The 15441-nt window shown below is 40.4% G+C and overlaps 1 protein-coding gene across 1 annotated transcript; it reads right to left on the bottom strand.

The window, feature by feature from the left end:
• Positions 1 to 1119: 1119 nt before the first annotated feature.
• LOC129260024 (long-chain fatty acid transport protein 2-like) lies at positions 1120 to 15441 on the bottom strand. Its single transcript, XM_054898121.2, has 9 exons — positions 14717 to 15441; positions 9684 to 9896; positions 7758 to 7919; positions 7004 to 7128; positions 6093 to 6290; positions 4970 to 5063; positions 3523 to 3721; positions 3094 to 3191; positions 1120 to 2630 (listed from the first exon to the last, which is right to left on the bottom strand). The coding sequence occupies exons 1-9, from the start codon at positions 15207 to 15209 to the stop codon at positions 2326 to 2328; spliced, it is 1887 nt and encodes a 628-aa protein (XP_054754096.2). The 5' UTR covers positions 15210 to 15441; the 3' UTR covers positions 1120 to 2325.

The raw sequence follows: 15441 nt of genomic DNA, 5'->3' as shown, positions 1-15441 counted from the left end.
CACTTAAGTTTCTTTATCGTTCAAAATGAAGCGCTTCAAGATTAGTCAAAGACATTATACATCATCCTTTTTATATAATTTTAATAAATCACAGAAGTTTCAACTTTTTGAGCGGTATTTTCCTTGTAATGAAGTTAATTAATCTTAGAAAATCAATTGAATTAGAGCCGATGGGTATAGAGATATCTGCATGTAATGAAACGTCCGACCTTTAAAATTTCAGAGTTTCATCGCTCTGCGCGGGGAAGAATATCTTCCTCCCGGCATATCTTCTCCTCTGTTTTGCGAGTTAAAGATATGCACTGTGGCTAAATTGTTATCAAATCTGATCTTTCCGAGGGAAGCATTCAATATGACTTAGAGAATACAATTATTTCGGGACCCTTTTCTTTGCCAAAAAATTATAAAATGCATGAGCTTCCGCGCTTCGCGCGGGGTAATTATTATAATTTCCTTCATTTTATCCCTTTTTGTTCGTTCACAATCACTTTTGAAAACAAGATTCAAAATCACAATAGAGTAAACTGAATTGGAGCTGATACAGGTACTAGAGACAAGATAGACGGCTCCTTTTCATTTTAATTTATGAAACACCGAAAGCTTCGCGCTTCGCGCGGGAGGGGGAAACTCCCCCTCCCTGCACCCACCCCCTAAGTAAGTGTAAGTGTTGGCACGCTTCGCGTGCATTTACCGCCCCCTCCAAAATGAAATCCTGGCTACGCGGTTGTTCAACACCTCTCTGGTGTTTTCCGATATAGAGACCGAGCTGGTGTTAAATTAACACTACTTTTGCAGTGTACTTTCCGTCATTGTAACACTGAGAAAAGGTGGCGCAAACATAATGACATTTTGAATCTACTTCTTTTGCATTTTATTAAAAGAATGAAATATGGCTTTTTTTAGTGAAATACACTTAGATAATACAAAAGATACATTTCGATATAAAACATACAATAGTACTGGTTATTGTGCGTTAAATATAATCCTGTATAATATACCCCTCATCCCCATCATTGACTATTATAATATCCCGCCGTTACCCCATATCACTGGAATGAGTTATTGATGTAATTAATTAATTAAAAACAATAATCGAATCACTTTTTAGGAAATTCATGAGAGACTTAAAACAATTAAACCATCATTTATTTGTATTCGGCCATTTCCCTTGGTCTTCAATAACTTTACAAGATATTTCAGTATTTTTCCTTAGAAGTATATCATCTTTCCATCAGCATGTATACTATAATTTACCATGTTTTACAACGGGATGTAATATAATAAAATATGAGTAAAAAGTAAGGGTTCCTAAATAAATTGGGCTAAACAATTACGGCTAGGTAGAGCTACGGATAGATGACCACTGACACACGTAACCTGCCTTCTGCCTTACTTACAGATAATTCCTAAAACTATGTTGATACTCCTTCAAGCATGTCAAGCCCATAATGACATTTTCCATCGAGCCCATAATTTTCAACTTATATTTAACAATTCTATACTTTATTTAGCATTTAACACCTGTTTATTAAGTGCTGTATACAATTTTAAGCTCACCATAATTACCCTGGCTATGGCATACTGCTGATACGCGCTCATCGTTTTGAGGAATAAATTCCCGCCAGGTACACATTCGCCTCACCTGGGTTGAATGCAGCACAATGTGGATAAATTCATTTCTGAATAGAATTACGTCATGGCTGGAACTCGAACCCACGACCCTCTTTTTCAAATACCGCAGACGAAGTCACTGGGCCACAACGCTCCACAGAAACACAGAAACTTGAGAATGAGCAGTATGCGAGGCTCGATGAATAAGTTCTTGGAACAGTCTACCAGAAAACGTGTTTTCAGCACCTTCTGTAAATTCTTTTGAGAATCGGCTTGATCACTGCATGGAAGGATATTACTTTTGTGTATGACTTTGAGAAATGGATTTTCTGTCTTGTCACATGCAACTAATTGAAACTGATAGTGTGGATCATACAGTATATTTCCTTGGACCGATGAACAGGCATAGTCCTACCAGGGATGCGAGAGGGTCCATGGTCCTACAAACATCGTTGGATTAGAGTAAAATATAAACTATTACGCCCATTATGTGCAATGAATAGTGATCATTATGATTTATCATAGAGTGTGATCTTCCAAATCCATACTCTTCAGGATTGCGCAATATAGTTTTATCGAGAAAGATGACGAAGGGTCTGTTATAAACTCTACTCTCAAACAATTTCATGAATTCGTAACAAGTTTGTAACCTCCAGGAGGAGACAATATTGAAGTCTCTCTATATTATCTTGATACTTGAAGTGCTAATTACCATTACAACTTTGAATGACCTGCTGTTAACACCTTGACGTGGTAAGGATTAATTGGCACATATGTCTTCTTTGACGGGTCAATGATGTAAACTTCTCCGTATCCATCGGGGGCGAATCCCCTCTTCATCAATTCAGTCTTCTTGTGTTTGAATGTACTCGTTAGGTCCATCTCATCGAGAAGTCGGAGAAACTTCGGCCGGGCATAGTCCGGGAGAGATGTCGTGATGTGCTGATAGAGAGCTGAGAAATCTAAGTTGGCTCCTTTATGTAGAACAATGGATGCCATCCCTGCCCGTCCATCGTGACCTGTAATATGAAATGTGTTGTTTTTTGAAGAAAATTGTAATTGCTCAATCGGGCTACCATTTTTAAGTTATCCTGAGGTTATCATCTAGCCTTATATAAATCGTAGCGATGTGGTAATGACACTCTATCCCAAAGCTTATCCCGGCCATCGTTTATTTAGAAAAGGTTGTGGCACCAACGGACCCAGTTTTTATCAATGTTTTTACTTGGAGGTAATTCTCATGATATGAAATCTCGTATGTACACCTACTAAAGTTCGTACATTAAAAACGTATTATCATATCATTTTCCCCTCAACTTGAAGTCTGTTTCTTCTCCTCGCGTCTATAAATAATTTACCCTCGGTAGAGCTATCCATTCACGTGTAATTCAAAGACTTTTATGATGTATGTGCAATGATATTCGTACCACAATGCTCAATTGTACAATGTTAGAGTTCGTTATCTGAAAAATCAAATCTTACCCTTGACAGGTACACCATATACATTGGCTTCGAGGACAACAGGAAATAGGCCCAGAACTTGAGAAACTTCCATTGTTGATATATTTTCTCCTTTCCATCTAGGGAACGATAGCAGAAATTTATGATAAACAATTTTTCCTTCATTATGCAATAAGTCATAGGTATGATGAAGAGAGTTAGAAAAATACAGGTCAGCTCTGAATATCTTTTACGTAACAATTGGAGGCGGGAATGCAAAACAGAACTGTTAATAATAAGGACTGAAGTATAGTAGTCTATTGCAAATGGTATGCCCAATAGCCTCGGAAAATAAAGTCTACATTTCTGGAACAAGTCGATGACTTGTCATTTAATTTAAAAAAAATACGAATAACACCGCCCCAGATATTTACAAAATAAATACCAGGTATTTGATGGGATTTCTTTTACCTGAATGTATCCCCGAGACGGTCAATGAAATATACGTAGTTGTCGACGTCGATCTTAATGAGATCACCAGTGTTAAAATAAGCGTCTCCCTGTCTCTTGACGTCCCGGACAATCTTCTTGTTGGTCATCTCCTCGGAGCCATGATAACCGACGAAAGCTGATTTCTCTGTGATCTGAAACAGCATCAAACCTGATGAACCTGGAATACAATATTGGAAGTAAAAAGGACTTATCCATTACTTCAACATGTTAAGACCGGACCTGACCAACGCATGGTGCCATGCCTGCAGTAACCGCGTTCCATCCGAACGCGACGTCTGGCTATTCGAAACTGATCGCGAAACTAGTTGAATTAGTACCAATACGATTTCCACGACTGATCTGATACGATCTAATACGATTACTCCACGAATAAGACCACCGTTTCAATCGTGGCTCGAATAGTCAAAGTGGAAACTTTGAGATATAATGGATTTTATCATAAATTCGGGATTATAATAGACCTCTAAATATTGGGTTCGCGTAGCTCTCACGTCGGTCAGTGAAAAGACAGACCTACTTCAGGCGCTCCACAATAAGTATTACCCAAACGTTATCATAGCTGCGGATATAGGCGCTCTAATGATTAATATTTCAAAAGGAATAAATCCTAATAGCTATCAATTCACTTCACCAGGGTCGAGTGCGGCAAATGGGAGATTAATATAATACCTTTGGGTAATATAGTGCCCGCATTAGTGCCGTGATGGGATTCGAACTTTGCAACTTGTTCTGTACGGAGATATCCACTAGACCTGGGCCCCGTTGCATAAAACATGTAAAAGTTACCATTATAGTAACTTTGCTATCCAATGGTATCTTTCATGGAATCCTTGAGTTTGATTAGCTGTTGTGCATTGTTACCATGGTTACCATGGTAGTCACCATTGGATGGCAAAGTTACCATAAAAGTAACTTTTATGCATTGGAGCCCAGGACAACCATACAATTAACGAATTTGACAAAAAGTAGCTGACACCCACAACTTTATTTGAAACCTGCCTGGACGAGGAGAGGTCATTTGATGAGAAGTATTGGATGCATGCTATTATCAGAATATTTGAAGTAAAATTTCTGTCATCTTCATCAACCAAATCATGAAATGATTTTTGTAATAATGAAAAATTTCCATTCTGCTTTATAGATGTATTAATCAACTTCAGGAGTTACGTAAATGGCAGACGATTATTTTTGTTTGAATTATATTTTTGTACGCTTTATCTACGACTCGAGTAAAAAAAAGTAACCATATTTATTTATATTATGAAATTATATATTATATGAATGAAATGAATTAAATAAGAAACAATAAGATCAAATTGAATTAACAATTTTAAAGTTTACCATTCTCTTTCAACTTTTCAGTTGAATCAAATGCTTACTTGACTACTGGATGATTTTATCTTACCGGGTGGAAGACGAACACACATGCCATTAGAATTCCGTTTTGGTTTTCCAGTTTCGTAATCACAGTCAACTATCTCCACTCTATCCAACATTTTCTGCGTTTTGATAAAAAAAAATCAAATGAGAAAAATGTCAGTAATGTAACTTATGTAAGATAAAAGTGAAAACCTCGTCCAATCGGGTTCCAAAAAAAATTGCACAATTATTGATTTCTATTTGATTGAATGATTATATTGGAAAAAAGAGGAGAAAAAAGAGGGAGAGTTTTGAAAATAGTTGATGTATAAAAATAAAGAGCAATGGACCCAAAGATAACCTTGAGGCACACCACAGGCAATGTGTTCTATTATAGAATTTGAGTTGGTAATGAATACAAATTGAGTTCCGTTTATAAGGTAACTTCTGAGCCACTCCAGGGCCCCGCTGCATATAAGTTACTATTATGGTAACTTTGCCATCTAATGGTAACTACCATGATATATTTTTTATCAATCGCCTTGGTCACTTCATCAATTAATTCATCAATAGTTGATTTTTTTTTTACGAGCCAACTTGTTAGTTTGTAAAATTATTACAAATTGTGAGAAATTTCATGGCACGAGAATATACTGGGGTTTTTTCTAAAATTTTGGAGAAAGTAGTCGACATGGAGATGGGACGATAGTTGTCCTATTCGTCATGTGAACTTTTTTAAGGGAGATGTATAACTTTAACAACCTTTATTATTAGGGACAATGCCATAATATTGTAAAAGCAAGTTGCATTCAATCTAGTTCCGATTTTATGAAAATGAAACCCAGTGAAATATCATTGGGAGCGAGAGGGGAATGGAATTTCCTTGGTTGCAGGGTGACATCATGCAGGGTGACATCATAGGCGTCAGGGGTCACCATCCCATGATCTTCCATAAAGCAGTGGAAAGCAGAGGAAGAAAATGGAATAGAGGAGGAAAGGAAGCAGTCAAATTAAAGGTGAATGTAACCTTACGCTTACTACCCATATTATTCAATTGAGAGAAAAAGAACATCACCTGCAAGGCGTCTTATACCCCCATCAAAACATGGACCTATATTATCAAAGTACCCTGGCGCTGTTACCTCTCAGAAGTACTGAATGATACTCACCCTTAAAATCCATGAATATCTGCCAACACTTCCAACATGGTCATCAGAGTTGAAGAAACTGAAGTTGCCCTCAGTGGAAGCATAGAACTCCAGTATTGGAGCAATCTTGAACCTCTCTTTGAACTCTCTCCAAACATCGGGTCTCAAGCCGTTACCGACCGCTTTTACCGGTCGAGGATACTGGCCGTCGTTTTCTTTCTATATGGAAAAAAATGAGAGAAAATGTTTCCAAAACACAAAACCATTAGGATTTAGGAATAAGTTCTTGGCAACGCGGTTGGTCATGAACAGCATCTATACTTATCCTAACAAACTTGGACGGTACCAGCTAACTTGGCTAGCATCAGGAGATATCCCCACCTCTCATGCTAATTATGGTACAATTTGTTACTCCTTAACCCGACCTGTATTTCACCTATATATATCTTTTGTTGGGCCAGGAGAAACCTACACTTACTCTCTTCATTTCTCTGCCACCCTCGATACCCTCCTTGGCTATTATCTACCACTCACTACCAGGTACACCGTCGCACCATGGTCGGGGCAGGTAATGGTGTAACTATACACCTAACCATCATCCATGACACCCTCTTACCTTGAGTTGGTATCATTTAAGTATGTGTGATTTGTAACACCATTTTACCACGGCCAGGTCATGATGTACCTGTCATTCTTAATAGTATACCGCCTGCGACATCATGGTACGTCGAATTGGGGTCTTCTCTCCCCGATGCCTTCGATCCTTACCTACCACCTACGGTCATGGCGGTACCAACTCCTTCCTTATATACTGCCTGCAACATCACCTGACCCTAGATAAGATGTGCCTACCGTACTCCTGTATACACCGCCAGGGAAGCCGTGACACTACCCTGGGCTGAGATCCATTACCATCAGTATCACCTTCTTACCCTCGGTTGCGCCAGGAGGTATCTGCACACCTCGCCGATGTATTGGAAAACAGACACTCGAAACCTTCTGACGTCATCCCAGAAACGCGACGCCGAAAACTTCTTGGCAATAGCTATGGTGGCTCCTAGTCGAGGTGAATTGGATATAATTTCCGTTGTTATTATTAGCATACAACACAACCAGGTTGATACAAACTAAATTTTCCCAACTTATCAAAGTAGAACATTCCAATTTTATTCAAACAATTTCCATATGAACATAAAAAAGTAATACATTATCGGCCATAATTATGCCATATAAACCCTAGAGCCCGATCCTTGTCAGATCCTTTTCGTACGCTACAGAGCGACCACAGTTGTAACGTTATAACTCAATTCACAGTTAGTCCATGCTCAACTTTTCTCAAATTACTGTTACCATTTTCATTACGATGAACACTAACACTTTCAAATGGAGATGATGCTTACGTATTCCTGACCTACCACCTCGTGGTATTTAAATTCTATGAAAGAAAAATCATGTGACTAGAATAGTACGTCGTCATTGGTCAAGTTGAGAAATCGTATGTGGTATTGTCCGTTTGTAACATTTTGAACTCGCTTGATAAATTCTGACCATAGATCCTAATTGGACCACCTCGATAACATCAAATTCTCTTCGTTTATTTGCAAGTATTTTGCTGATTATGTTCTTACCTTTTTAATGAATACTTAATATATATTTTTTAATCCCTTACAAAATTATCAAGCATACCCGAGAAAAGACTTCCAGTAACTGCGATAAGAAGTGCTGATGAATGGTACATCGGCAGTGCTACGTAGTAGACGTCTGATGGTGTTAATCCAACGTGGATATAACTGAATACACATGCCCCTGTTATTTTATAGTGAGGTATGTTCACTGGTTTGGGCATTCCTGGGGGTAAAGAACATGCTTGAATTGTTTGGTCGTGACATGATTATTTTGATGAGAAAGATGATGATGGTGATGAAAATACCAGTAATAATTATTATAACAAATGAATAGCAACAACCATACTGACAAATAATTATTTAAAATAATGCAGGCCTAACCTTAATCTTCTGTAAAAAAAAATTAAACAAAAGTTTTAATCTTTGAAAAGACTGCATGGGGATAGAAAATGCTGGACGAGATCGCTATTTCTACGAAAACGCGTTGAGGGTCACCCACCCCCGGCCCCCTCCCCAGTCACAAAGGTTATTGTCAGGGTTTCATAATGTGGGAGGAACACGTTTCCATTGCCATCGGGTAAATAATAATAAAAAAAATTCAGTCAAAGTCTGATATTCTTTCTCTTAATTGTAGGCTATTAGAGAGTAGACTCCGGACTCTAGCATAACTGATTCGGTTTATTTCAAATAAGTTGTGCATTCGTTTGCATTCATAAATCAGGGAAATAAATCACAACGGTCAGGGCCAGGGGTGATCTTTAAAAATGAATTGGATCACTTTTTGTAATTCAATCTAAAACATTCAAAAGAAACGTTAATAAGTTAAAAAGGCATGATTCGAGTATTCGACTCATTCGTTGAGAAAACAACACGTTTTTTTTTTTGGTTTTCTAGGTCAAACATATCCGCAGAATCCAATGAAATGATATGTCCTATTAGTATTTGGAAATTCATAGAAAACAAACCCTTTTCCCCCCAAAAAAGGTATAAAATATGTCCAGAGAGGAGTCAAATATCGGCACAATTTTTTCCACGTTGCAAATCAAATATTTGACTTGCAAGGTGAGCATTTAACCATGGGCCCTACCATGATTTAACAATGTGATTCGATATCAGGCGCGTTGCCAGGGGCGGTGGGGGCGGTCGCCCCCCCAAAAAAAAAACGCTCCCAAAAAATATGTACAATATTAAACTTTATTCTGTATCGCTGTACATCCATTTCCTGTCTTGTTTTGCGCCATTGATTTGAAATTTTGAATATCACTGAAGTTTCTTGATCAAACAAAAGGAAGCGCTTAATATGAGCGAAATTACACAATGTTTTTTTCTTCCAAAATAAATCACAGACGTTTCCGTGCTTCGCGAGCATGGGAAAGGAAAAGTCCCGTTTCTAGCTGGCATCATCCCTTTCAAATTATGGGCACGTTTTTCTTCTTAATCGAGTTGCATATAATCTAAGAAATATCAAAATTATAACAGTTTCAGAGAAATTTCTATAATTCAGAGCTTCAACGTCATTCGCGGAAGAAATAGAGCCTATTTCCTTCCTGCATATACCCGTTCTCTGTTTTGCGACTTGAGTTAACGAAATTTAATGTAAATCAAGTTTTTACAATCAAATCTGATGTGACCAAGGTAGGCATAATTGTAACATTTCTGTTCTATATTTTTATAAAACGTTTTGAGCTTCCGCGCTTCGCGCGGTTAGAGGAATTATTTCAAATTCTTAAATCTTAAGTTTGGGGCGCTCATAATTTTTTTTAAATCACAGCAGGTCAATTAAATTGGAGTTGATAAGGGTACTAGAGATGCCAGAGACGCCTTCTTTTGATTTGAATTTGATGAGATATCAAAAACTTAAACTCCCCCCTCCCTGCACCCTGGGGAGCGCGCTTCGCGCACTCTGTAAGTGATGTCACGCTTCGCGTGCACTTACCGCCCCCTCCAAATTTAAATCCTGGCTATGCGGTTGTTCGATATATAGTACCTGTAGTTCCAGAAGTAAAGATAAATGTCGCTACATCTTCAGGACTTGTGATCGGAACAGTAGGGAGGTGTTCTCCAGACATGGTCGATATCTCCATAGTAACCACATCCTCAGGTGTTACTAGATCAGGAATGCAAGCATCGTTGACCATCCATAAACCAATGTTGAGATCTCGCAGGGCATCTACGATGTCGAGGATCGAATCGAGGAACTCTGTGGGGATATTATAGAAAAGGAATTCGATAGCCATTGATTATGCTTTTCCCAAATGTAGACCAGGGCCTAGCTGTCTAAAGCCCCTTTCACAATTGACGTACGACCACTTGCGACCTTTTGGTCGTGCGACAGGCTGCAACAGGCATCAATCGCCAGTCATCTCATAATATCGCACAGAGGCTTTCACAGTTGCAACAGCTGTCGTACAACAAAAACATCCAGTAAAACCCGTTGCACGAGTAAGTCGCTTATGATCCTATTGTGCTCGTGCGATCACATGCGAGTGTTGCACGAGGGATTGCGAGGGGAACGGTCGCACACAACGGTAGTGCAATGTTGTAAGCCGTTGCGACCGGTCTTGCAACAGTCTTATGGCCTATCATATTATCGCACCCAGTCGCAAGACAGGTCTCTGTGCATGTAGGTCGCTAGCACATGTGCAAGTGTTGTACGACCTCCAGTCGAGTAAATGCGACTACTTAGTTGTGCCACCTCTCGCACCAAGTCGTGCAACGTTGAACAACACTCCCACGATGATCGCCCGACCGATGGTACGACCCCGGATACGAGCTGATGCGAGTGAATCGGTCGTATTTGATCGCGTTCGGATTTTGAACATGTTCAAAGTTCAGATGTGACCAGTCACGACCACCTCGAGTTCGTGCGACCGTCTACAACGACTGCGAGTGCTCGCAAGTCACCAAGAGATCGATCGTGCAACAGCAGGAAAAAACTGTTGCAGGCGGTCGTAAACTGGTCGGATGTCAATTGTGAAAGGGGCTGTACGGTCGCATACATGCGAATGCAACGGTAGTGGAATGTTGTAAGCCGTAATTTCGATCGGTCTTGCAACAGTCTTATATTATCGCAACCAGTCGCAAGACTGGTCTCTGTAGGTATCTAGCGCATGTGCAAGTGTTGTACGACCTCCAGTCGACTAAATGCGACTATACGTAGTTGTGTCACCTCTCGCACCAAGTCGTACAACGTTGAACAACACTCACACGATGATCGCCCGACCGATGGTACGACCTGATGCGAGTAAATCAATCGTATTTGATCGCGTTTGGATTTTGAACATGTTCAAATTCAGATGCGACCAGTCACGACCACCTCCGACCACCTCAAATTCGTGCGTTCGTCTACAACCACTGCGAGTGCTCGCAAGACACCAAGAGATCGATCGTGCAACAACAAGAAAAAACTGTTGCAGGCGGTCGTAAACAGGTCGTACGTCAATTGTGAAAGGGGCTTAAAGCCCCTTTCACAATTGACGTACGACCATTTGCGACCTTTTGGTCGTGCGACAGGCTGCAACAGGCATCAATCGCTAGTCATCTCATAAGATCGCACAGAGGCTTTCACAGTTGCAACAGCTGTCGTACAACAAAAACAACCAGTAAACCCCGTTGCACGAGTAAGTCGCATATGCTCTTATTGTGCTCGTGCGATCACATGCGAGTGTTGCACGAGGGATTGCGAGTGGAACGGTCGCATACATGCGAATGAAACGGTAGTGCAATGTTGGAAGCCGTTGCGATCGGTCTTGCAACAGTCTTATGGCCCATATTAGTATCGCAACCAGTCGCAAGACAGGTCTCTGTACATGTAGGTCGCTTGCACATGTGCAAGTGTTGCACGACCTCCAGTCAAGTAAATGCGACTACTTGTGCCACCTCTCGCACCAAGTCGTACAACGTTGAACAACACTCGCGCGATGATCGCCCGACCGATGGTACGACCCCGGGTACGGCCTGATGCGAGTGAATCGATCGTATTTGATCGCGTTCGGATTTTGAACATGTTCAAAGTTCAGATGTGACCAGTCACGACCACCTCGAGTTCGTGCGACCGTCTACAACGACTGCGAGTGCTCGCAAGACACCAAGAGATCGATCGTGCAACAACAAGAAAAAACTGTTGCAGGCGGTCGTAAACTGGTCGGAAGTCAATTGTGAAAGGGGCTGAACGGTCGCATACATGCGAATGCAACGGTAGTGGAATGTAGTAAGCCGTAATTTCGATCGGTCTTGCAACAGTCTCATATTATCGCACCCAGTCGCAAGACTGGTCTCTGTAGGTCTCCAGCACATGTGTAAGTGTTGTACGACCTTCAGTCGACTAAATGTGACTATACTTAGTTGTGCCACCTCTCGCACCAAGTCGTACAACGTTGAACAACACTCACACGATGATCGCCCGACCGATGGTACGACCTGTTGCGAGTGAATCAATCGTATTTGATCGCGTTTGGGTTTTGAACATGTTCAAAGTTCAGATGCGACCAGTCACGATCACCTCCGACCACCTCGAGTTTGTGCGATCGTCTACAACGACTCCGAGTGCTCGCAAGACACCAAGGGATCGATCGTGCAACAACAAGAAAAAACTGTTGCAGGTGGTCGTAAACAGGTCGTACGTCAATTGTGAAAGGGGCTTTACAAAGAGTTACGATTGATCCGATCAATCGCAACAATGGAGAGCCAGCAACGTCAACATCTAAAATACTTGTTTGTTCAAAATATTTTGGAAAAATGATGTTTATTTATACATTCACTGTTTTCTTGACAATTCAGATTGTTCTTTTTTGTTTTGAGCATTTCCTGAAGAAAAAATTATGACAATGATGGATTTCCATATACTTGAGGTTGATCGGATCAGTCGTAACTCTTTGTAAGACGGGGCCCAGTTGTACTATATAAATGATAAACCGTGACATCGTGGGCTGCTATACAGCGCGACAGCACCCACCCCCCCCCCCCCCGCAGTTTATATATTTTTTTTTTAAGTAGAAGAGAGAGAGAGAGTATAACCTTTGTTACTTGATTGAAAATAAATGATAAATCTTTAGTTCATCTTGGTTCTCCCCTCGCTACCCCCCCCCCCCCCCTGAAACTATCATGGCAACACCCATCTTGCTGTCTTGAGACACACCGGGAAACTAGTCAGCTTGACGAATGGAGTTTAGAGCATGCTGCATCAATGAACAAAATAGATAAATCGTGTTTCACGTTTCCTATTTTATCAAACCTGTTTGAATAACTGATGATTCATTCAATTTATATATGGTATTCATATACTAGGCCTACACAAAAAATATATGTAAAATTCTGATATCCAGAATAATCTGTATCAGACGCTTGCACTAACATCATTTGTTCAAAATATACCACACGGTTGTGCAATTGTGGCAAACAATGTGCACCCTTACTCTATATCAAGATTAGGCTTACTCAACATAGTTTGAAAAGTGGTTCATCGATTGCACTCATCGTTTTATGACAATAATTATAAGTTGAACTTCACCCTATACTCCAATTCCCTGGCAAACTACAAATATTTACCCAAGTCAGGCAAGGAAACAGGAAGGGAACAAGCAGCCCCCCTCCCCCTCCCCAACTCTCAACTTTATATTTATCCATTTATTTATTGCTTGCTTGCTTGCTTTCAAATAATTTGCACAGGAAACTACTATCTGTGAGTGGTGATAAGCTTCTTTTTTGAGGGAGGGGGGGGGCTGTTTATTGAAAAAATGACCCTCATCTTGATCTGGTCCTGAATCCGGCACTGTACACAGTATAATTATCGTGAATATAGACCGCTACTTTGTATTCCAAAAACTTGCTTATCTTGTGATGGGTTCTTGAAAGGTTACAAAGATAGTGAACATGGTGAAGACCTAGGCTTGTAAAGGCCGACAAAAGAAGTAAGCCGGTTCTGCCTTCAGGGGCGGATCCAGGAGGGGGCCGAGCCGGCCCCGGCCCCCCCTATTTTTTGACAACCTGCAGAAAAAGTGTACTATAGGAAAAACACTAAAGAAAAGTAGGAAAGAGGTATCATACCCAGGATGTGTAATTTACAACCTCGTAACGGCCGGCCCGACCCCGAAAGGAAACAGGAAAGGGTGAGGGGAAGAATTGGAAAAAGAACTTTATATAAAAAATTCGCTCGCGCTTCGCGCTCGCATTGCCTGTGCCAATGACTCCCATTCAAGAGGATTAAATGACACTTATATATCCAGATCTGAAATCAATTTGCACACAATATTTTAGCTCGCACATCAAGCTTTAATTCAGTTTTGTTTGATTTGTGAGTTACCTATCCTCTTTGGAAATTCTTACCAAAATTTGTCAAAATGCTCCTTTATCATGTCAGTATATATTAAAAAATTGAGCTTGTGCTTCGCGCTCGCATTTAATTGTTTGAGACACACAGCTTTTTCTGTATTTAAATAAAAACGCGCTTAGACTGTCCAGTTTTCAGGTCGGAATATCAAAAATTTTGAGCTCGCGCTTCGCACTCTCATTATTTAATTGGTGATTCTTGTATCCTCTTCATTAATCACTAAAACAGTCCTAATTGAGTCCCTTTTCACGTTACTATGATAAAATTTCAGCTCGCGCTTCGCGCTCGCATTGTTTAGTTGGATACTTATCTTTTTCATGATTATAAAATCTCCTCAGAATCTTCAGGTCTAAGGACATAAGATATCAAAGAATTTGAGCTCGCGCTTCGCGCTCGCATTATATATTAAGACCACATGAGATACCTTATCTTGTTTATAACAATAAAAATAACATATACTTAAAACTTCAGTCTCTAGTTAGGACTACCCCCTGAACCCCCCCCCCCCCCCAAAAAAAAAAAATCAGATTATAGCGGCCAATCGAGAAAAATGTTGATGAAAATATTTTTCGGCCCCCCCTATTGGTGAAAGCTGGATCCGCCCCTGGCCTTTGTTATCATTAGGTCTGCTTACTGGTACAAAATGACAGATAACGTTCTTCAGTCATTACGATTTCGGAAAAAACAATTACCTGAGCCGAAAATGATGTGTTTTGAGTAACTGGCTTTAATACAATGAAGAAGGGCCTGTCCTTTTAGATTGAAGTTGATCATACTTGATATGATACCCTTCTTTTGCAAACCCAACCAAGTCCACACGATAGTAGGTCCATTGTGTAATAGAACACACACAGCGTCTCCTTTCATCAAGCTGGGATCCGAACCTAGGACCCACCGAGCTGTGCGGTTCACATTAGCAGCCACCTCTCCATAGGTGTACGTCTCATTTTCAAATAAAATACAGGGATGGTTGGGTTGTTTCCTGGCATGTTCTTCGAAGAAATCAAGAATAAAAAGGTTGGCTTTGTTATACTTTTCCAGTAATTTCCCGCCTTTGGCCAAACTTAGGAAATACCGGACATCCGTCGTGAGGTTGGGATATTTCCGGCGAAAAAGGGCATACCCTGAAAGGGAAGCTACCGCAACCAGGGCAGCTCTCTGACCGATGCTGAAAGAGGTCGACATTATTGGCGGCAAACGCTACCACTATATATTCAATTCACTGTTGAAAAAGAGAAACTGGTATACGATTCTGCAATCACTTTGGACGATTATCATGTATCACTCATGGATGTATTTTACAATACGACACTGAATGATCATTGGCAATGATGATCCAGTTCCAACGCATTCCCGGAAGGCAGGAATACCAAAACAACGATTTTATACGCAGCCTCAATCATGTTCAATGAAGAGT

Source organism: Lytechinus pictus, unplaced genomic scaffold, assembly GCF_037042905.1.
Source record: "Lytechinus pictus isolate F3 Inbred unplaced genomic scaffold, Lp3.0 scaffold_19, whole genome shotgun sequence".
NCBI classification, from domain to species: domain Eukaryota; kingdom Metazoa; phylum Echinodermata; class Echinoidea; order Temnopleuroida; family Toxopneustidae; genus Lytechinus; species Lytechinus pictus.
Note: the sequence above shows the minus strand (reverse complement) of the source record. Positions and strands in the feature narration are given on the sequence as shown.